This window comes from Peromyscus leucopus, chromosome 8b (assembly GCF_004664715.2).
Source record: "Peromyscus leucopus breed LL Stock chromosome 8b, UCI_PerLeu_2.1, whole genome shotgun sequence".
NCBI lineage: Eukaryota > Metazoa > Chordata > Mammalia > Rodentia > Cricetidae > Peromyscus > Peromyscus leucopus.
In genome coordinates, this window is record NC_051086.1 from 7971575 (window position 1) to 7995223 (window position 23649).

General features: G+C 47.6%; 1 protein-coding gene and 1 pseudogene across 1 annotated transcript in view; one reads left to right on the forward strand and one right to left on the reverse strand.

Moving 5' to 3' along the window:
- The first annotated feature begins 4934 nt into the window (after window positions 1–4934).
- Window positions 4935–23649, forward strand: part of Rab40c (RAB40C, member RAS oncogene family) — a 36837-nt gene continuing 18122 nt past the window's right edge. Inside the window, exon 1 of the mRNA XM_028854582.2 lies at window positions 4935–5091. Coding sequence (XP_028710415.1) covers window positions 4950–5091 — 142 coding nt within the window. The 5' untranslated portion in view covers window positions 4935–4949. The remainder of the gene's footprint in view (window positions 5092–23649) is intronic.
- On the reverse strand, window positions 14337–15157 carry LOC114681211 (annotated as a pseudogene).

Consider the following 23649-nt stretch of genomic DNA (forward strand, 5'->3'; position numbering starts at 1 on the left):
TGAGGACTTAGGGTCCCACCTAAGTGTGCTAGCTCAGTTCTCCTAAAGCCACTAATGCCACCATGGGAGCCACCTTCATGACTTTAATTCTTACCACCCATGAGTCCCGCCTCACAAGCTGTGAAAAAAGGTGTGAGCCACCACCATGCTGGCTCAGTTCACTCAGACTCAGGCCCATCTCTGTTTCTGGAAATATTCTCACAGAGAGCCTCAAGATAAAGTGTGACCAGTTCTCTCAGTATTCTTTAATATAGTCAAGTCAACACCTGAATTCACCTGCCACAGGCTGTCTGTGATTTATAGTCTCTGCAATCCCTTCCAGATAGACTCAGCACCAATGAATGAGCATCACTGATTCAAGGCTTACACCTCAGAAGAAAGGTTCTCACAGACATTGCTGCCAGTTCAGGGGGTGAGAGCCTTCAGAATATAGACTAGGCTGGGCACAGTGGCCCCTACAGAAAAGGATCTCACTGACAAGTAGGTTCTGGCTCTCTAGGGACTCCATCCTCAACTCATCAGCTGAAGGTCAGGACTTTTTGGGTTGCTGTTGGCCTGTGGATGGGTGTGATATTTCTTACTAATCTACTGTGACCCAGAGTCCAGCAAATGGCCTCTCCTGGGCAAAAAAGTATAGCATGAAAAAAAGATGCAGGCAATAACTTCTGGGATCTTTTGGAGATTAAGAGTGTGCTGAGAGCCGGGTGGTGGTGGCGCATGCCTTTAATCCCAGGACTTGGGAGGCAGAGGCAGGCGGATCTCTGTGAGTTTGAGGCCAGCCTGGGCTACCAAGTGAGTTCCAGGAAAGGCACAAAGCTACAAAGAGAAACCCTGTCTCAAAAACAAAAACAAAAACAAACAAACAAAAAAAAACCTGTGATCTGAGAAGTCTTGCTGGAAGGCCTCAGTGTGGTTCTGCACTCCTGGACCCAGGAGCTTCCACCCTACATACCCTGACCAAGAGAATAGCAGGAAAGCCTATCCCTGAAGGCAAGTGAGGAGAACTCTGTTAGTATTTCCCTGGCACTGCCCCTCACAGAAACTTTCCTGAATACTGTAGCAAACCAAGTGGCAGTCCACAGGGTCAAGATGCTCACAAAGGCCATGTCCTCAACTTTTGAGGGAGCTAGTTACTCAGTGTGTGGCTGCCTTGAATGAAGGGCACCTACTGCTGGAGGCAAGGCCTAGGCCCAGCAATCCCTTGGGGGAAAAAGAGGAAAGACCCCTGTCTATGTTGGTTTGTGTGTGTTTGAGGCAGGGCCTCTGTAGGCCAGGTCTTGAACCTGAGACAGTCCTCCTGTTCAGCCTCCCAAGTATAATGGCTGGCTTGTGTGTGAATGTGTTTAACAAGATATAATTATTTTTTTGAGACCTCACATTTATTAAATAGCTGGTGATATATCACCTGGAATTACTGGATTCCAGTTTCACTTTTTGAACATTTGTTACTTTTTAGCATCAACACACTTAGTATGTGCCTGATGCTAACTGACGTTAGATTGACAGCTCTCCATCCACTGATCATTCAGTCTGCTTAATGTCAAGTACTTTGTATTATTTGCCATTCTCTTGAAGGATTTTCCACTGACCTCCTTTTGTTTGTTTGTTTTGTTTTGTTTTTCGAGACAGGGTTTCTCTGTGTAGCTTTGCGCCTTTCCTGGAACTCGCTTTGGAGACCAGGCTGGCCTCGAACTCACAGAGATCCTCCTGCTTCTGCCTCCCGAGTGCTGGGATTAAAGGCGTGTGCCACCACCGCCTGGCCACTGACCTCCTTTCTGTACAATCTGGGAAAACCAATCCGTGGGGATGGCAGTAGTAGTGTTGATGAAGTCTTCACACAGCTAAAGAGATATTTTCAGTGTGGGAGTCTGGTAGATGTCCCTTTCCACATTCTTATCCCATCACAGCTCAGCATCTGCTGTAACTTGTACCTGCTCTTCTGTGGCCTCCAGACAAGGCAACTCTGCATCACCCAGCTTGGCCATTGTTGGCATGAGGATCTAAAAAGGTTTGTTTCTAATTATACATTTGTGTCTGTGTGAGTGTATGTGCATGTGAGTGTGGGTGCCCAAGATGGGCACAAGTGGGCATTGGATCCCCTGACAATGGAGTTGTAGGTGGTTGTGAACTGTGGGATGTGGTATTGGGAACCAAACTCCATACCTCCACAAGTACAGCAACCATTCTTAACATCTTTCAAGCACTTTCCTTTAAAGCTAGGGTTTTATTTTGTGGTTCAAGCTGATCTTGAACTCATGGCCATCCTCCTGCCTCATCCTCCTGAGTATTAGGACTATAGGCATGTGACAGTCAACCTGCTGGGCTGGGGCTTCTTGCCTGGTCCTGTTCCTTGCCTTACTGGCAACCAGGGGAGATGTCAGCTGTGGGCATGCTCAGTACTCCAAGGGCACCTGATCACTGGTAGTGCCCTGGCTTTCCCTGTACAGATTTGTGTGTCAGAAAGTGTCGTCATATGAAGAACCAACACCCAAGTTCCAGGGGCTGCATCTGAGTCAGCTTTGATGGCAACCTCTCTTTTGGCCTCCTGTCTCAACTTCCCGAGCAGGTGGGATCATAAGCTTATGCCATCACACAGTTTATTATCTTTTTTTTCCCCAGACAGTGTTTCTCTGTGTAAACCACGTGTTACTTTTGTTTATGCTACATTTTATGTAAAGATGTGTTGCATTTGTTTCACCTTGCCTGCCTAAGGCACCCGATTGGTCTAATAAAGAGTTGAAAGGCCAATAGCTAGGCAGAAGAAGGATAGACAGGGCTGTGAGGCAGAGATAATAAATAGGAGAAATCTAGGCTTGAGAGGAGAAGGAAGAACAAGAGAAGGAGAAAGGTGCCTAGAGCAAGAAGCCAGGCGAAAGCCAGCCAGACACGGAGAAGCAAAGAAAGCAAGGTATACAGATGTAAGAAAGTAATAAGCCCCGAGGCAAGGGTAGATAAGGAGAAACAGGTTAATTTATGTTAAAAAGAGCTAGCCAGAAATTTAAAACTAATAATAAGTCTCTGTGTCATGATTTGGGAGCTGGTTGGTGGCCCAGAAGGTACAGAAGGCTGCTTTGTCTTTTGTGTATATCCATGATCACATGTGTGCCTTGTGCCTGTGAAGGTCAGGTGTAGATCCCTTGAAACAAGGCAGTTGTAAGCCATCATGTTGGTGTTGGTGTTGGGAACGAACCAGCAACAAGTGCTCTGAACCTGCTGAGTCAGCTCTTCATCCAGCACCTCATTTTATCTATTATTTGATTGTATATTCAGGAAGTCTGCACAGACAGGTAAAAACTGTTCCAAGTTACAGTGTGTGTGTGTGTGTGTGTGTGTGTGTGTGTGTGTGTGTGTGTGTGTGTGTGCGCAGCACACGTGCCCATGTTGTGTAGAGGTCATAGGACAACTTTCAGACGTCAGTTCAGGTCTTCCACCTTAAGACAGGGTTTCTCATGTTCACCGCTTGCTGCTTATTCCAGGCCACCTAGCCCTGGAACTTCTGGACAAGTTTTTTGTCTTTACTTCCTTTCTTACAATAGGAGCCGGGGTCGGGGTGGGGGGGAACTACAGATGGAAGGCCACAGGAGAGAGAGCGAACTCATATCTTCAGGCCTATATTGCAAGTGCGTTGGCCCCAACCTGTGTTTACTTTTTGAATTTCTTGCAATTGATTAAATGGCTTGTGAATGCACTCATGAAGAACGCTGTCCATGGCCCTCTAGTCCGCTGGCCGAAAGAGTGCACCTGCCACGGGTTGCCTACCCTGGAGTCAGCTGGGCCAGCGCTGTCCGTCGCTGATTCACAGCTCCAGGATCCCCACTGAGAAAGAGGTCCCCACAAGAGCCCCTGCAAGTGCAGCTCAGAAGAGGACTTCAGCAGTCACCCGTGGGCCTAACCTCTCGGCCGCAGCTCCGCCCATTCCACAGCCAGGAGGAAGTCCCGCCTCCCAAAATAGTCAACCTGGGAGAGAGCCTCGCCCCCTGCCGCGAAGAGCACTAATTGGCTGTCCCCGCCCTGACCCCGGGGAAAGCGAGCCCGAGGTGGTACATCCAAGTCGTGTTTCTTCCCTTCTGGGTCTCTGTGAGAGCGGCCACCGCCGCTTGATAGATAGCCTGGCCCTCCCGGACTCAGCCATGTCGCCTTTGGCAGGAGCTGTCGCTGTCCGCAGCTAGTCCACGGAGGGGGAGGGGCAGACTTGTGCAATGTTTGACTCTTGATTGGCGAGAATTAGGAAAGGGGTGGGCCTAGAAGGGTATGATCGATGGGAGATGGCACAAATGCCTTAGCAGCAGTAGCCAATGGTGATAAGGAGGGGACGGGAGGCCAGGCGGTTGCAGGGTCCGTGAACCGGGCTGCTATGGCTCTGAGGCAGTCTGCAGGAAGCAGTAGGGCAGTAGTTCGGACGGACGTGCAAGGGCGGCCAATGAGTCAGGGAAACCAGGGGAAGTAACCAATGGTCACTGTGAGGAGGCGGGGAATAGCCAGCCTCCGCAACACTGTGTACGAAACGGCGGGGACGGGACTGCGTTGACGGACAAGGCTATAGACCAACAGTGGTGGGGGAGAGGGTGGCAGGAGACCAATAGTAGTGGCGAGTGGGCAGGGCGGGGCGACCGGGGGCTCGGCGGCACTGTGTGTGGGGAGACGTGGGGGCGGGGCGACCGTGACGGCCAGGCTGCCAGGCCAATGGCCCGGGGAGGGCCGGCGGAGGGTGGCCAATGGCGGCTGCGCATCCGGGGGCGGGGCTGCGGGGCTGCGCGGTGCTGTGCGGGAAGCGGCGGGCGGCGGCGGCGGCCAGGAGGCTGAGGTGAAGCTGGAGGCAGCTGGGTGGGTGCGCTGGGGGCGTTGGCCTGCGGGCGGGAGCATTAGCGTGGAGACCGCACGACCGCTCACCAGCCTTCGCCCGCAGGTCCGGCGGTGGCGCCGTGGGCCGCGGTGCGGCGGGCGGGAGGATGGGCACCCAGGGCAGCCCAGTGAAGAGCTACGATTACCTGCTCAAGTTCCTGCTGGTGGGCGACAGCGACGTGGGCAAGGGCGAGATCCTGGAGAGCCTTCAGGACGGCGCAGCGGAGTCCCCGTACGCCTACAGCAACGGTAGGCCGGGTTTGGCGGTGGGCGCGCGGGGCGGGAGCGGCCTGGCGCGGGCGCGGGCGTCCTCTGCGCGTGTCGCTGCGGTACCCCCCAGTCCTGCCCTGGAGAGCTGTCGGCGAGCGGGCGCGGGCCGGGCTGGCGGCCACCGGCTAGTAAGAAGTCTCAGCGGCAGGTCTTTGGAGTCCCCTGGGGCCTGGAATGGGCCGTGCGGCAGATACCGCACCATGGGCCGGGTCCTCACCGCACTGTCCCTGAGCAAACGCTCACGGATACCGCACCCTATGCAGGGAGAAAATACACTGGCCGCGATGTGATTCTTGTTAACTTCCGGGTACACGACAAAACATACACAAGGTAGATTGCATCACTGGTACTTGCCTGAGCTTGTCTCTTAATTTGGGTGTTTAAGGTAAAATTGTAGTTAACAGTAGGTGGGACTGGATCACAGGCTCCTGGGACTGCTGACTCCGGAGGAATTAATGTGCAATGGGCCTCTCGTTCTGCTATCACTGGATTCATTTTACCTTCCTGTTCTCTTCCTGGGTCCCTTTTCTCTGCCTCTTTGCCTCGTTCTCTGGGGTCTTGTTAGTCCTGTCTTACTGCTCCGAGCACTGGCGGTTTTGAAAACAACAGCTGAGCGTGTGAGCAAGACTTCTCCCACTCTTTAAGACTTAGGACTTGTCGAGGGTGCTGATCACCAGTACTTCAGTGGAGGACCTTTCTTTCTGAGTACCAGTGTTGGATCTTCTCAGTACCTCCCTCCCAAGCTCCTGCTCTCATCCCCGGTCTACAGCAGACATCTTTCAGTGCAGGAAAGGAAGAGCCATGGTTTTCTTTTCTGGGGCATATGAGGGGACCCCTGCACCAGCGGGGCCACCCTGACTGCCATTTGACTGGATGTCCCAGGGTGTGATAGTCCTGCTCAGATGGGCTTTGAGGTTGCTTTTCCAGCAGTGAAGTGTGGGAAGGGATAGGCTTGGCTTCGGAAGTGCTTAGTGTTAACTTGTGCTTTGGAGAGTCAGCTTGTGCCCCCCTGGCCCCTTCTGCCGAGCTCCACCACAGGTACACACGGCCTCCAGTCGGACCCTCTTTCCTCATCTCCTCTGTCAACTGTATATTGCCATATTTCCTGTGACATGCTAACTCAAGTGGGGCCGGTAGCACATAGAGCGTATAGAGATGTGAGCCCAACTGTGGGTTGCTTGTCACAGGGTACCGTTCACCAAATGCTTTTACACCGTGCAAGCCGTGAGGCCAGGGCACACCCGCCGTCCGTGTGTGGCTCCTGCAGGCTGGAGTGGAGAGGGAAGAGTGCTTCGGCTGTGGCAGCACATTTCTTGTGTCAGGTTAAAATGCATACAGCACAAATATCAGGTCTTTGTGGCCACAGCACTGGGTCACTGACCCAGGGAGCATTCTTCACTGAGTGAAGTTGGTGGATCTGAGAACGCCTGGGCCCTCCTCACAGAGGAGGCATTTGGAAGAGATGAAGTAGTTGGTTCTGGAGATTGAGCACAATGTGTTTGCTGTTGAAAGAACTGGACTTCTGCTTCTCCTAGACGATAGGTGAATGTTTCATTTTCCTCATCATTATTAAAAATCTTCAGGCCAGCCAGTGGCGGCTCACGTCTTTAATCCCAGCACTTGGGAGGCAGAGGCAGGTGGATCTCTGTGAGTTTGAGGCCGGCCTGGTCTACAAAGTGAGTTCCAAGACCATCGAGGCTACACAGAGAAACCCTGTCTTGAAAAACAAAACAAAACATAATCTTCAGTATTGGGGCTGGAGAGAGGGCTCAGTGGTTGAGAGCACTGGCTGCTCTTCCAGAGGACCCAGGTTCAGTTCCCAGCATCCACATGGTGGCTAACAACTGTCTTTAACTCCCAAGATCTGACACCCTTACACAGACATACGTGCAGGCAAGACACCAGTGCACATAAAATAAAAATAAGTATAAGAAAATAAAAAAAAGTGTTAAAAATTACACACACACAAAAAAAAATAGCCAGGGATGGTGGCTCACGCTTTTAATCCCAGCACTCGGGTGGCAGAGGCAGGCGGATCTCTGGATCTCTGTGGGTTTGAGGCCAGCCTGGTCTACAGAGGGAGCTCCAGGAAAGGTGCAAAGCTACACAGAGAAACCCTGTCTCGAAAAACAAAACAAAACAAATTTTAAAAAACCACCCTTCAGTATGTACATTTTAATCTTAATCTTTTTTCAGGCTTCAGGGCTCCTCTGCTTAGCAGCAGGGTGGTCCTCACCTGGGAAGGGGCCTGCTGCTCCATATTGGCCCTGAGCGCCTTCTTGCTCACAGCTGAGTTACCTGTCTTAACATCTCGTCTAGCTTGTTCCTCAGGTGTGAACATCGCTCTCTCTCTGACTTCACAAACATGTGAGTCATTAAAACAGCTTTTTTTTTTTTTTTTTTTTTAATTAGCACTGGCACCTGAAACAGTGACATTATGATACTGTGACCATATGCCTAGCATCTGCAGGACCCCCCAGGTCTGGTGATAGAGATGCTTGTGGTTAGGATCTCTGTGGAGTTGGAAACATCAGGGCTTTGAAGATGCAGCAGGGACTCCAGAAGAACAGTCTCTTCTCTTTTAGATGGAACAGGGCATTCTGCAGAGAGCTTCCACCTGGGCATCCACAGGGGAATTGCACTCCAGAGCAAAGGCATTGTGGATTCTCAGTTATGGGAGAAGACATGAAGAGCGGCGGGGGTGGGGGGTTTGGAGGGTGGGGTGGGGGATGTTCTTTGAGCAGCTTCTGCTCACAAATATACAATGAATGGTTATCCCTCTGGTTCAGATGTATGGCCCTGGAATGATAGGTCCATGTTGGCCAGTCAGCCAACTGAGTAGTCATCCTTGAATCCAGGAAACATTATTGCTATAGCACACAAGACTATCCTTATTTGACCTTATTGTTATGGGCTTGAACATCCTCAGTTAAGACAATTACATCTTGCTCTAGCTCCTACAAAGATGCCTGAGTATTAGGTCCTTCAGGAAATCCATTGTGGCTTATATGTTCATGGCCTGAAAGATCCACATTCATTAATGAGTCCATGGGTGTTGTTTCATTTCTCTGTTCCTTTGGGAGTTGGTGTTTATAGAAAGAAGCTGCAGAGTGATGCCAGGGAATAGGGAGGGAGGCAAGGTACAGGACAAATTGGCATTGGGTGTTGCCATGAATGAATTTGATGGTTATGGAGATGTCTGTGGAATCAGATGATGCATGCACCCTGAAAGAGTGAGGATAATGTGTGCCTATGTTACAACATGCTGTGAGGTCCCTGCTAGATAGAGTCAGGGCTATGATGTCATATCGGTGACCCACAGGCCAATAACATGCTAATCATAGCTCCATGTTTCTTCTCATTTGGGTTGAAGTCCATTTCTCTAAGTGACGGGTTCAAGGGGAATTTTTTTTTTATTTTGTTTTTTGTTTTTCGAGACAGGGTTTCTCTGTGTAGTTTTGCACCTTTCACAGAACTCACTTTGTAGACCAGGCTGGCCTCGAACTCACAGAGATCTGCCTGGCTCTGCCTCCCGAGTGCTGGGATTAAAGATGTGCTGCACCACCACCACCACCACCACCACCACCACCACCACCACCACCCGGCTCAAGGGGAATTTTTAAATGTTTTATTTTATTATTTATTATTATTATTGTATGTGTATGTGTACATGCTATGGCACTCATGTGGAGGTCAAAAGACAGCTTTTGACCAGACATGGTGGCACACGCCTTTAATCCCAGCACTCAGGAGGCAGAAGCAAGTGGATCTCTGTGAGTTCGAGGCCAGCCTAGTCTACATAGTGAGTTCAGGACAGCCAGAGCTGTATAGTGAGACCCTGTCTCAAATATACCAAAATAAATAGGTAAATAAATAAAATAAGGGGAAAAAAAAGACAGCTTTTGGGAATTGTTTCTCTCTCCTCTCTCCCACCTTTATGTGGGATTTGAGAATTGAACTCAGGTCAGGCTTAAGCAGCAGGTACCACATGAGTGTTTAGTATGTCTGTGTGCCATGTGTATTACTGGTGCCCATGGAAGCCAAAAGATGACATCAAATATCTTGGGACTGTAGTTACAGATAGTTGTGAGTCACCATATGAATACTGGTAATTAAACCCAGGTCCTCCTCAAGAGCAACAGGTACTCTTAACTGCTGAGCCAACTTTCCAGCTCCCCTCACAGGGAAATTTAGAACACTCTTCTGTATTTTCTGTTTTTGGACCTGCCTTTACAGCATATACTCCACATGTCTCATCCATTGCTTTATCTCCAGCGCTAGCATGAGGGTTGCATAGACCTTTTTTCTTTTTTAATCATTTTTTTTTTAGACAGGGTCTTGCTTATGTACCTCAAGCTGGACTTATATTTGCTGTCCTGCCTCAGCCTCCCTAGTGCTAGAATTACAGTTCCACTATGCCTGATCTAAACGTGTTTTTCTGAGTCAATGAACGAACTGTGTACAGCTTCCCTATACTGACTGTGTTACTTGGTGCTGGTCCTCATGATCACCATGGTAACCCCTCACAATCCTTTCTCGTCTCTGTTCAAGACCGGACACTTTGGTCTAGATTTTATTGTAGATACTCTGGGGTAACTTATTGGGGTGGGGGTTGTCTGCCTTTCCTATGTTAGATGCCAGATTTTCTGGCAGATTGGTGGCCCCAGGAGGAATAGGAAGGAGCTGTCATTGGTGCAACAGTCAGTGCCTCCAGTGTGTGGTTTGTGCCAGGCATGCTGCTAAGCATGTCTGTAGTCATCATTTAACCTTCGCCGGTACCAGGATTCCTGTCTTACAGATGAGGCTCTAGGAGCGCTGCTCTTTCCTGGGTGGTGTGGTCCTGGGTTCTAGCCTTCACTGACAGGGACAATGACAGGCAAACCTCAAACAGTGGAGCGGTGGCACTTAGTGGTTTGCCTCTCCTTACCTTCCTGGTGCCTGAGGTTGCCAGCCACTGCTTCTGCCCACTTTGAGATCCACGCCTTGGAAGACCTGTCCCAGGTCTTACCTGACCCAGCTATCATCTGGGAAGGCACATCATTTACTGAGAGTTGTCACTTCTTGACAGGCCATTCTAATTTGTCACAGGCCCTGCTCCATTTCCACAGAAGCATACTGTCCTCCACCATGCCTGAGAATAGCCTAGACCTTCTCATTGTGCACACCATCACTGCTCTGGGCACCTAGGTTACCTCCTGGGGGCTTGGTTACCTTCTGTTTCTCACAGTGCAGGTACCTCCACCTCCACCTCATCATTGTGTTCATTTGTTCAGTCATGTATTTGTAGATATTTTACCTTTTTTTTTCCTTTGGTTTTTCGAGACAGGGTTTCTCTGTGTAGTTTTGGTGCCTGTCCTGGATCTCGCTCTATAGACCAGGCTGGCCTCAAACTCACAGAGATCCGCCTGGCTTTGCCTTCCGAGTACTGGGATTAAAGACATGAGCCACCGTCGCCTGGCTATAGATATCTTACAGTGTATCTGGCTTTTCCCAGGAATTCAGGGTACAAGGCAGAGCAGATTAGAGAGTTTGCTCTTATTGAATTTTTGTTGTTTTTGAGACAGGGTCTCACTATGTAGCCCTGGCTGGCCTTGACCTTGAAGTGATCCCCTTGCCTCTGCCTCCTGAGTACTAAGATTACCACACCTTACTAGAATATTTGTTTTTTGTTGGTCCTTAGCATTGTCATAAATAGGGGCAAAAACACAGCAAATGCTCAAATGGCAAGTAGACAGCAAGACCCATCGCTCCCTGGTAGTATTGTGTGCTCACACTTGAGATTGTTAGGTTGCGTATATCATGTCATCTTTTCCATCAGTGTGATTGTTTGTGGCTTGGAGGTGATCTAAATTTAACGGCGTTTCAGGAAGGAAACGGTATCAGGGAGTTAAGAAGTGGGCAGGAAGGACATGAAGGGAAGGAACTAGCCCTAGGTCCTTTTGCCTCCTTTTCTTTTTGAAGATTGGAACTGGAAAGGTATGAAATTGCTTGATCCCTGCACAGCTGTCCTCACTCAGCCTAGAACTAGGACACATTCAACAGGAAGCTGTGGAGCTGTGCATTGGCCAGAGCATTATCATCTCTGCTATCTAAGAATGCAGGGAATGGTCTTCAGCACTTAGCATGCTGATTGAGAGAAAGCTAAAGACACAAGGAGGAATGGAAGGTGGTTAGCCACACTGACTGACCCCCAGCCTGTAAAGCAGGTGTTGGGGACAGCAGTGAGAAGGTAGTGGGAAGCAGAGCATCCACAGGGAGAGGGACCAGCTGGGCCAAGACCTGCGTCCAGGGGACTGTATGGCAGGGGACAGTTGGAAAACTAGGCCCTATGAGTCCTTGTAGCATGATGGTAAATGAATAAGATAAGCTCAGATTTTGACCATAAGGGGTAGAGGAGGTGTCCTAGTCATCAGCCAGCCTGGTAATGACAGGAGACTCTCATGTCCACCAGTATGTGGCTCTTTTGCTGTAGTTAGAATATCAAATGCAGCATTTATCTGTGGACATTCGTCCTTCAGAAAGTAGGGAGGATGGGAATGGTACAGGAGGGAGGGCCTGAGCAGGAAGCCGTGAGGCACACTAGATGATTTGTAGCAAAATACCACATTCTGCCAGACATTTCAAAATGAGGGGGGTGTGCAGGCTGGAGAGATGGCTTGGCAGTTAAGAACACTTGTTCTTGCAGAGAATCCCAGTTTGATTTCCAGCTCCCACATGGTGGTTCAGCCATCTGTAACTTCGGTTCCAGGGGATCTGAGTCCCTCTTCTGAGCTCTGAGGACACCAGGTATGCAGGTGGTGCACATTCATGCATGCATGCAAAACACTCAGACACATCAAAATAAATAAAATAAAATAAAAACAAATATCAGGTGGGAAGTGATATGGGCAAGATGGGAAGTACTCCAAGTGGCCAGGCCCCCAGAGGGCAATGAGAAAGGAGAGATGGACTGTGGTTTCTGGAGGGATCTTAGAACCAACATATGCCATCAATGCTGTGCCAGGGGGGTTATGAGCTGCAGAAAGGGCTGTGGCTCACCAGAGTTGATCCTGTGTTTCCGATGACAAGAGAAGCATAAGAGCCCTGGCCTCCAGTGGAGGTAGTCCTGAAGCCAAACTGTACAAACTTAAGTCTTTGTAAGAGGACACATGCCCTGAACTAACCTTGATGAAGGACATCTCTGTCTTGAGAGGGATATCCATCCCAGCATCTGAAAAAGGGCAGAGGATAGAACTGAGTACTGGCATGGGACAGGTAACTTCATAGTTTGTGAACTATTTTAGAGTCAACAGCCAAATGCAGGAAGTTCTGGGCTAGTGACTTAATGTCAGCCTTGGAGGAAGAGCTAAACTATGTGATAACCATGTGTTTGTGTGCCCAGAGGCTAGGCTGCTGCTTCTGCTCAGGTGTGGGTGTGTGGGACTGTGTTGGATGCTGTTGCTGAGTGGACCTGATTCCTTCCAGCTGTGCATATTGTTGTGGGTTACTTGGTGCTTGTGGGCATCTTTCCATTGTCCTTAGACAAGAGTGTTGTCTGTTAGCCTTTTAGGCGTGCGCCACCACCGCCCGGCGGCGCACATCTTTAATCCCATCACTCCAGAGGCAGAGTCAGGCGGATCTCTGTGAGTTTGAGGCCAGCCTGGTCTACAGAGTGAATTCCAGGGCAGCCAGGGCCACATATTGAAACCCTGTCTTGAAAAACAAAACAAATAAACCTGTGTGAACAGATTGCAGGTACAGTAACACTTATTAGGGTGGCCAAGACTCTCTTCTTTAGTTCAGAAAATCCCTCCTTCAGAAGTGGACTGTGTCCAAGGAAGCTAGATACTGCCCCGGCTGCTTGCTCTGCCCTGCCCCATGCCACCGCTTTGCTCAAGGAGTGGGAGTCAGCAGTCTTGCCTAGGCTATGAGTCCTTATGTCCCTGTAGCCCCTTTCAGGCTGAGATCTGCCGTACCATTTGTCAGGGCCCATAAACTCTGGGAACAGATAGAATAGAACCCTGACAAATGGAAGACACTGAATTCTAGATTCTTTGAGGTCTCTTGTACCCACCGATTCCTACCTTGTAGGAATTGTATCAGTGGATGCCAGGATGTTCCTTTACCTTCTCAGTGGTGAAGTGATGGCCTTCTGTTGCTGCCTGCCTTCTCCCTCACTACTGTCTTCTTGGTGGTGTTCACATAGCGCCCTGCTTGTTGAGGCCTCTTTGGCAGTTCTGGGCTGTGTCTTGAGCACCTGAGCATCCTCTGTTTTTGGTGCAGTTGATGCTTTAAGTACATGCTGGCCTGTCTTAGCCTGGAACTAGCCGTTTCTCCAGAGAGCTTGGCTCTTCTTTCATGGGGACAGGCATTATGCCTTTTACAGGGTTTCATGTAACCCAGGCTGGCCTCAAAGCTCCAAGTATAAGTAAGAATGGCCTTGAACTCGTTTTCTGTTTTTGTTGTTTTTCAAGACAGCTTTTCTCTGTGTAACAGCCCTGGCTGTCCTGGAACTAGCTTTGTAGACCAGACTGGCCTTAAATGCACAGAGATCCACCTGCCTCTGTCTCCCAAGTGCTTGGATTAAAGACCTATGGCACCATGCCCAACTTGGCCTTGAACTCTTGATCCTCTTGTTTCCACATCCCAAGTGCTGGAGTTAGGAGGATGTCTAACTACAGTTAACTTATTATGCTACTTTTTTAGATGAATCTTATTAAGCAGGGAATACTTACAAGACACTACTATTCATAACAGCAAATGCAGGGTGTACAAAGCATAAGAATGGCAAGTGAAATCTAATCTCGAGTTTAAGAAATTGTCCTCCTATTGAACCGTTGGGAAGGACTTTGGTGCCTAAGTTTATTGCACAGGTAGTTAAACACAGTTCATCATGAACAAGTGAGTAATCCTGAGGGTGTTTCCTGTGTGAACAGAAGGGCTATAACTCCAGTCAGAAGTCTAGAAGCATTTCTAGACCTGGAGGCTATGTGGGAAGGGGCTTTCGGGGAGCACCCAGCTCAGGACCTGCTCTCCTCCACACTTAGCTCTCTTTACAGGGCACTTTTCCTTTCTCTAAAATTCTCTAAAATTCTCATTGTTTCAGCCGTGCAGTGGTGGCGCATACCTTTAATCCCATCACTTGGGCAGTGTATGCTTTTAAAAGAAAAAAAATTTTTTATTTTATTTTATTTATTTATTTATTTTGGCGTTTATTTGACTATTCTTTATTGTGGGTGTGGGCTTGGGCCCTACATGTACCAGGTGAAGCAGAAGTTGGCCTTGTCCAGCTCCTCCTTAGAGCGTGGCCCGTACAACTGTCCGGAAGGGTCGGCTCCCAGCGCCTGGTGGGACAGACTCTCACCCTCCTGCGGGTGGGCACATTTTTCATGATGACGGCCTCCTCCTCCAGGTTCTCCCGAAGAATCTGCAGGGTCCTCCGGTCCATCTCTGCCTGGAAGAGTGGCATGAGGGTGATCTGGATCTCCAAATCCTCCATCTGTAGGTGCCTGCTCTCACGGTTCCACTTCATTATTCTCCAGTAGCCAAAGAACCCCAATGCTCACAGCGAATATGCTGTAGCCGGACAGTCGCTGGTGAGGCAGGTTCTGCTTGGAGTTGATGGGGCCATAGCCCCCTGGTGGGGGCATGTCCTGCTTCACCTTCGATGCCACCATACTTGCCAAAAGAAAAAAATTTTAACCTTTATTTTATTTCATGTATATGACTGTTTTGTCTGCATGTATGTGTGTGCACCACATTTATTCAGTGCCTTGGAGACCAGAAGAGGGTGTTAGATCCCCTAGAACTGGAGTTACAGATGGTTGTGAACTGCCCTGTATGGGTGCTGGCAGTCAAACCCAGCCATTTGGAAGAGCAGCCAGTGCTCTTAACCTGGAGACATCATGACAGTTGTATTTAGGATTTTGTTGATATTGTTTGCTTTGATTTGCTTTGCTTTATTTTGAGACAGGGTCTTACTGTGTGTCTGGAACTAACCTGGAGCTCAGATCCACCTACTTCTGCCTCCCAAGTGCTGAGATTAAAGGCACACACCAAAAAAAAGAAAAAAGGCGCACACCATCACAATCAGCTGGCACATGCCTTTAGTACCAGCACTCTGGGGGCAGAGGTTCTTTTTTTTTTTTTTTTTTTTTTTTTGGTTTTTCGAGACAGGGTTTCTCTGTGTAGCTTTGAGCCTTTCCTGGAACTCACTTGGTAGCCCAGGCTGACCTCGAACTCACAAAGATCCGCCTGCCTCTGCCTCCCGAGTGCTGGGATTAAAGGCGTGGGCCGCCGCCACCGCCACCACCACCCGGCCGTGGGCAGAGGCATTTTGAAGCTAGCCTGGTTTCTGTTCTGTATAGTGAGTATCAGGCTAGCCAGGGTTACAAAATAAGACCCTGTCTTAAAAATAAAAATAAAAAAAAAGAAAGAAAGCTGCTCACTTTGGAAGTTATCCTTTATAATTTTTTTAAAGATTAATTTATTTCTTTTTTTTTTTTTTTTTTTGGTTTTTCGAGACAGGGTTTCTCTGTGTAGCTTTGCGCCTTTCCTGGAGCTCACTTGGTAGCCCAGGCTGGCCTCGAACTCACAGAGATCCGCCTGGCTCTGCCTCCCGAGTGCTGGGATTAAAGGCGTGCGCCACCACCGCCCGGCGTTTTTTTTTTTTTTTTTTTTTTTTTGGTAATTTATTTCTTATGTACACAGAAGAAGGCGCCAGATCTCATTACAGATGGTTGTGAGCCACCATGTGGGTGCTGGGAATTGAACTCAGGACCTCTGGAAGAGCAGTCAGTGCGCTTAACCTCTGAGCCATCTCTCCAGCCCTATCCTTTATAATTTAACATGGAAAAATTTATCTGTCTAGGCTTTTCATTAAAGGCATCAAATTAGCTACAAGTAGGCAAAAGTAAATCTGCTCAGTAGCAAAAGTGTTCAGAGCTTAGTTGTCGAACCACCTCGTAGCCAGTGAGGCTAAATGTCAAGAATCAAAAGATAGGTTCTAAAGACCTGCACGGGGACCAGCGGACTCTAGGCTTTTGAGTTTAAGAGTAGTGCAAGCAGTGCACTTCTCGTTTTTTATTATTAGAACAAGCAAAACATGAAATGACATTTACCGTTAGCTTAAGCCAATCCAAGTACAGTGAGGGATGTACCTGGTGTTAGGTCTTATCATCTTTGGTCACGTGAAAAGAGCCGAGAATATTCCTCCCAGCCTTTGCCTTTCCCACAGAGATACTGTGGACATGCCGGGACATTCCCTTCGTGGCCTTGCTTTCAAGTGCATTCGCTTGTCAGAGTTTATGCAATTCTGGAAGGCCACCTTGCAGGAGGAGCCTTGTGCATCCTGCCCCATCGGTAGTTCCCAGTAAGTTCACAGCTTTCATGCAAAGGCTCCCACATGCCATGAAAAGGTCCTGGGAGTCAGGAGCCAGTCAGAGTGTATGTACACTCTGGTATGTCTCAGACCTGTGCTGGCCCCCACAGCAGCTTCCTTTGCTAGGACAGTCTGGTCACTGGAAGTATTTCCTGTTCCAGGTCAGTTGTCCAGGGCCACTGTACAAGAAAGAGCTTGAGCTCTAAACTCAGCTGAAGGGTGTTACCCATAAGGTTCAGAGACTACAGCCGGTGACTCACAGAGCTCGAGGTGTGTGGGTGTACTCCTTCTAAAGGAGCAGCCTTGTGTCAGCATATCCCAGAAATCTTTCTCTTTGGCCAAATAATTAGGACTCTGGCCTTCGGAAACACTGCTTTTTTTTTTTTTTTTTTTTTTTTTTTGGTTTTTCGAGACAGGGTTTCTCTGTGTAGCTTTGCGCCTTTCCTGGAGCTCACTTGGTAGCCCAGGCTGGCCTTGAACTCACAGAGATCCGCCTGGCTCTGCCTCCCGAGTGCTGGGATTTGCGTGCGCCACCAACGCCCGGCTGAAACACTGCTTATAACAGAGGGAACCAAGACTTCTGTTTTTATGTAAAAGTGAAAAACAAATGACCTGAATGCCTCAACAGAAACATGATATGCTTATGTTCGTGGGGCAAACTATACAGCCTGTGGATGTTCTTTTGTTTGTTTTCTAGACAGGTTTCTCTGTGTAACATCCTGGAACTCTCTTTGTAGACCAGGCTGGCCTCGAACTCACAGAAATCTGCCCACCTTTGTCTCCCCAGTGCTGGGATTATAGATGTGTGCCACCACCACCTGACAAATGTTTTTATTTAGAGGAGCATTTAATGAATTTTATTGAAACAGGGATATCCTGGATACCTTGTTAAGTGGGGGAAAATGCAATCATCTGTGGTTGTCTATAGGAGATTAATGTCAGGAGCCTCTCAGATGTCCAGATCCATAAACTCCCACATCCCTTATATAAAATGACACACAGCCAAGAGTACTGGCCCATGCCCTTAAATCTCAGCTTTCAGGAGGCAGAGACAGACAGAGCTCTGTGAGTTTTAGGCCAGGTTTTGTATAGAAAGTTCCAGGAAAGCCAGGGCTACATAGAGAGACCCTGTCTCAAAAACAAAAAAGAAAGAAGCCAGGCATGAGGGCACACACCTTTAGTCCCAGCACTTGAGAGGCAGAGGCAGGCAGATCTCTGAGTTTCAGGCTAGCCTTGTCTACAAAGTGAGTTCCAGGAAAGTTAGGGCTATATAGAGAAATCCTGCCTCAAACAAAACAAAAAGAAAGATAGAAGGAAAAAGGGTACAGCATTTGCATTTAACCCTGCACATCCTCCTGTCTGCTTTAAATGACTTCTAGAGGACTTACATACCAAAGATGAAGTAAGTGATCCATATTGTTGAAAGCATAATGATACTAAAATTGTCACAGACTGGCAAGATGGCTCAGCAGGTAATGGTGTTTGTTGTGCAAGCCTTATGGCCTGAGTTCAGTCCTGGAACCCATGGAAAAGTGGAAAGAGATAGCTGACTCCACAGAGTTGTTCTCTGACCTCTTGCCTTCCTCCCCCACACATAGTCATATACACATACTCACACATACATAATAATGTGTGTGTGTGTTTTAAGTCTGAACGTGAGGACTGGGGAGAGGGTGTTAGCAGTTAATAGCACCTCTTGCCTTTGGAGGGTCCACATGGTGGCTCACAACCATCTGTAACTATAGCTTTGGAAGATCCAGCACTCTTTTCTGACCTTGACAGGCACTGCACAAACCTGGTACACAGACATACGTGCATGCAAAACACTTATACAGATAAAATAAACCTTAAAAATTCTGAGCCAGCTAGAGTGGCACACATCTTTAATCCAGCACTCAGGAGGCAGAGGCAGGCGAATCTCTATGAGTTTGAGGCCAGATTAGCCTACATACCTACATATCAAGTTCCAGACCAGCCAGAACTACACAGTGAGACCCTGTCTAAAAAAAAAAAAAAAACTTTATAAAACCCAAATAACATCTGCATATGTTCAGCACAAATGCATTTTCTTTTTTCTCTTCTTTTTCCTTCTTTCCTTCCTCCCTTCCTTTCTTTCTTTTCTTCTTTTCTTTTTTGAGATAAGGTTTCTCTGTGTAGTCCTGGCTATCCTGGAACTCACCCTGTAGACCAGGCTAGCCTTGAACTCAAGAGATTTGCCTGCCTCTGCCTCCTCTGAGTGCTGGGACTACAGGTGTGAGCCGCCATCATTCTTTGAATCCTTTGTTTGCAGTTAAAGCCATGGATGTGGAACTCAGATATAGTGGGCTGATTGTGACTATATACTGTATAGATGTAAAGGGAAATGAAGTGAATATGCTTCATGAAAAACATGAAAAGTAGTTAATGATGACTCCATGAGTTTTGGTCTTATAATGGTCATGTTTTGAGTGTTCTGTATTTCACTGAGCTTTCCATGCTGAGTGTGCTTGCTCTTCGTAGACAGAAGAAATCTGGTTTGATGTGGGTTCTGGAACAGTAAGTAAAAGCTTTGACACTGCAGGATGCCTGTATACAACTCCCCTGGCATTCCTTCTGCTGTCTGGCATTGGCATTCAGTACAGAAGACACTTTTGTGCCTATTAGCATCTTCCTCCTGTCCTGTACTTGTGCAGGCATTGGTTTGCCCTTGACAGCAGATACATATGTCCCTGTTTCTGAGGGACATCTGTGAGGTGCAGCATGTGCACAGTGGCACATTTCCACAGCATGGCAAGTTCCTCCATCGATAGTTAGACTTTGTATGCTGACAGCTCAGATCCCAGGCTCTCCCTCTGTTTCCACTCTGCATTCTGGCCCAGCTTGGCAGGCAGTTCATTCTTCTTGTTTGAAAGGAGACCTACTAATCTAAAGGCAGATCAGTATCCTGCATGGGCTTATTTTATTATTATTATTATTTTTGTTTTTTGTTTTTTGTTTTTTTTTTTTTTTTTCCGAGACAGGGTTTCTCTGTGTAGCTTTGCGCCTTTCCTGTAGCCCAGGCTGGCCTCGAACTCACAGAGATCCGCCTGGCTCTGCCTCCCGAGTGCTGGGATTAAAGGCGTGCGCCACCACGCCCGGCCAAATAGATTTTTTTTTTTTTTTTTTTTTTGGTATTTTGGTTTTTTGAGACAAGGTTTTTCTGGTGACAGCCCTGGCTGTCCTGGAACCTGCTTTGTAGACCAGGCTGACTTTGAACTCAGAGATCCACGTGCCTCTGCTTCCTGAGTTCTTGGATTAAAGGCGTGCACCACCATGTCCGGCTATGGTTTTAAATTTTTTTATTTCTTTCTCCTCCCTGCTTCCCTTCCTTTCCTCCCCTTCTCCCTCTTTTGTTTTCTTTTTGTTTGTCTGTTTGTCTGAGATAGAGTCTCCCTGTGTAGCCCCACTGGCCTGGAACTCGCCATGCAGGTAGCTTCGCACTCTAAGATTGCTAAGATTAAAGGCATGCCTATCAGGCCCAGCTCTTCTTTTTGTTTGTTTGTTTGTTTTGTTTTTCAAGACAGGGTTTTTCTGTAGCTTTGGAGCCTGTCCTGGAACTCGCTCTGTAGACCTGGCTGACCTTAAACTCACAGAGATAAACTCACAGAGGTCCACCTGCCTCTGCCTCCCGAGTGCTGGGATTAAAGGTGTGTGCCACCACTGCCCGACTCAGGCCCAGCTCTTAATTTGATTTTTATTGATATAGTTAGTTTATATATAATAAAATGTACTCATCTTGGGAGTCTGGCTCTAGCACAACCTGTGGGTTGTGACCTCTGACAAATCTCTGTTTCAAAATATTTACATTATGATTCATAATAGTAGCAAAATTAGTCACGAAGTAGCAACAAAAATTTTATGGGTGGGGGTCACCACAACATGAGGAACTGTATTAAAGGGTTGCACATTAGGAAGGTTGAGAATCACTGCTGTAGGAGCTATGACAGATGTAGAAATCTGTGTAGCCATCCCCCCCTTATCTATGACAGATGTAGAAATCTGGGTAGCCATCCCCCCCTTATCAAGACACAGTGTTTATACCCCAGAAAGTTCTCTCCTGCTCATGTGAGGATAGTTACTGCTTCTGCCAGTCTGCTGGTCACTCCAGGTTACTTTTGCCTACTCCAGAATGCCACCAATGGAATGTGTTTCTGTGTCCAGTAACCTGCTCCCCTCCCAACAACAACAAGAGGATTTCATTATGTAGCTAGGCTGGCCTCAGACTTACAGTCCTCCTGTCTCAGACTCCCCAGTGCTTGGTCACTTAACTTTTTGATCCCTTCATGGCACAGATCAGGAGCTCCTGCCCCTGAGTGTTTATATGAGAGAACCCGATTTGTTTATCTGTTTTTCTGTTGTCTACAGCTGGGTTATTCGTTCTGAATTAAAAGGTATTAAACACAGCCACGATACACAAATCCTTTTGTGGGTATGTTTTGGTTTTCTCAGGTAAATACCTAGTAGTGAGTATTTGGGGTTGCAGGTGGGTTCTTTTTAAAGGTGGCGCATGCCTTTAATCCCAGCACTCTGGAGGCGGAGCCAGGCGGACCTCTGTGAGTTCGAGGCCAGCCTGGTCTCCAAAGCGAGTTCCAGGAAAGGCACAAAGCTACACAGAGAAACCGTTGCTCGAAAAACCAAAAATAAATGAATGAATGAATGAATGAAGACACTGAGAGCTCTTTGCAGTCTGTGGCACATGATGTTCTCATTAGTGGTGCATGTAAGCTCTAGTCCAGCATCTAACGTGTCAGTCTCTTTATCTCCTACTCAACCTCACTGAGGTAAATTTACATACAGAAACATTGGGATTTTGTCGAATGTTGACAGACCAGAACTGTGTGCAGCCCCATGCTGTCTGACCACCCCTTGACTGCCTCTAGCCCCACAACCACTGCTCAGTCTTGACCTTACTATAGACTAGTTCATATTTCTAGATTTAAACAAAAATACATAAATGGAGTCACATTGTATATTCTTTGTGCCTGGCCCTTTTCCATCGCATTAAGATTCTCCCGGGAGCTGGAGAGATGGCTTAGCAGTTAAGAGCACTGACTGTTCTTCCAGAGGACCTGAGTTCAATTCCCAGCAACCACATGGTGGCTCACAACCATCTATAATAAGATCTGGTGCCCTCTTCTGGCCTGCAAGCATACATGTAGGCAGAACACTGTATACATAATAAATAAATAAATCTTAAAAAAAAAAAAAATTCTCCCATGTTGTGTATGTGGCATCCTTTCTTCTACTGTGTGGTATCCCGTGTGTGAGTACTGGTCAACCCCATCTCTTCTGTAGACGAGTGTTTGGATAGCTCCCACATTTGAATTCTTCTAAGGAGTGCTCCTTCACAAATTTTCGTAAGTGGGCTGGAGAGAGCTACCCAACTCTGTACTGCTCTTCCAGAGGACCCTAGGTGACTCACAACCTCCTATAACTCCAGGTCCAGGGGGAGCCAATGCCTCTGGCTTCTGAGTGCACTAACACTTGTGTGCACATACCACTTACAATCGCTTAACTTTAAAAAATAAAAATTGGATTCACACGTGGTTTTAGTGAACATATGTGTGCGTTTCTGTTAGAGAAGTGCTGGGTTACAGGTCACTCGTGTGTTTATCAGCCCAAGAGACTGCTAAATAGTAGTCTGGAGGCTAATTCCTCTGCAGCCTGCTTTGATTTCAGCCTTGCTAATGGGTGCTTGGTGCCTGCTTGTGCAACAGTCAGAGAACAGTTTCTACCCTGTGGAGACATCTTGTTATTTAGCATTCCCTGAGTCTGTGGATTCTTAGTTTGTATCCAGTTTGAGTAAAGCACAATATGGAGGTGGATACCCATTTGTAACTCTTATCCACCCGTAGCTCTTTCACTGCTGAAACACTATCTTACAGAGCTGGAGCTCGTAACAGGCTCTTCCCTGGCTGAAATCAGTGTGCCTTGGTGGGAAAGTATTTATTGAACATGTGGGAGGCCCAGGGTTTGATCCCTAACACTACCACAACAAAAGCAAACAACAAACAACAAAAACAACAAATGAGCAGTGGCGCAGTACTCAGGAGGCAGAGGCAGGTGGAGCTCTGTGAGTTGAAGGCCAACCTGGGCTACACAGAGAAACCCTGTCTTGGAAAACAAAACAAAACAAGGTGTTGGCAGCTAGCATTGGTGGGTAAGCTCTGGAGGAGGTTTCATTTCCTTGTTCACTGGATTGTTAGCAGAATTGGGTTCTTTATGGTTGGAAGACTAAATTTTGTGTCTTTCTGATTGCAAACTGACTTATAGAAGGTGTGTCCTCAGGGCCAGCAAGGGTGAGTCAAGTCTCTCAGGTTTTGATTGTTTCTCTTCTCTCTAACTCAGCTAGAAAAGGCTTCTAAATAGTTTTCTCTCTCTCTCTCTTTCTTTCTTTCTTCCTTCCTTTCTTCCTTCCTTCCTTCCTTCTTCCCTTCCTTCCTTCCTTCCTTTTTTCTTTTCTTTTTTTTTTTTTTTTTTTTGAGACAGGGTTTCTCTGCGTAACAGTCCTGAATGTCCCGGAACTCACTCTGTAGACTAGACTGGCCTCGAACTCACAGAGATTCTCCTGCCTCTACCCCACCTTAATCCCAGCTGCTGTGTCCTTTCGTACTGTGAAGAAACTAGGAGTTAGGGTGTGTGCGTGCACGGGACCGTTACTCTTTGACCACGTATTTCGAAAAGGTCTTCCTCTTCCTTACTCCCGTGAATTTGCTTCCGTGTGTGTGTGTGTGTGTGTGTGTGTGTGTGTGTGTGTGTGTGTGTGTATGTGTATGTGTGTGTGTATGTGTGTGTATATGTGTGTGTGAGTGTGTGTGTGTATATGTGTGTGTGTGTATGAGTGTGTGTGTATGTGTGTGTGTATGTGTATTGTGTGTGTGAGTGTGTGTGTGTGTATGTGTGTGTGTGTGTATGTGTGTGTGTATGTGTATGTGTGTGTGTATGTGTGTGTATATGTGTGTGTGAGTGTGTGTGTGTATATGTGTGTGTGTGTATGAGTGTGTGTGTATGTGTGTGTGTATGTGTATTGTGTGTGTGAGTGTGTGTGTGTGTATGTGTGTGTGTGAGTGTGTGTGTATATGTGTGTGTGTGAGTGTGTGTGTGTGTGTGTGTGTGTGTGTGTGTGTGTGTGTGTGAGATGTAGGTTCTCACTGTAACCC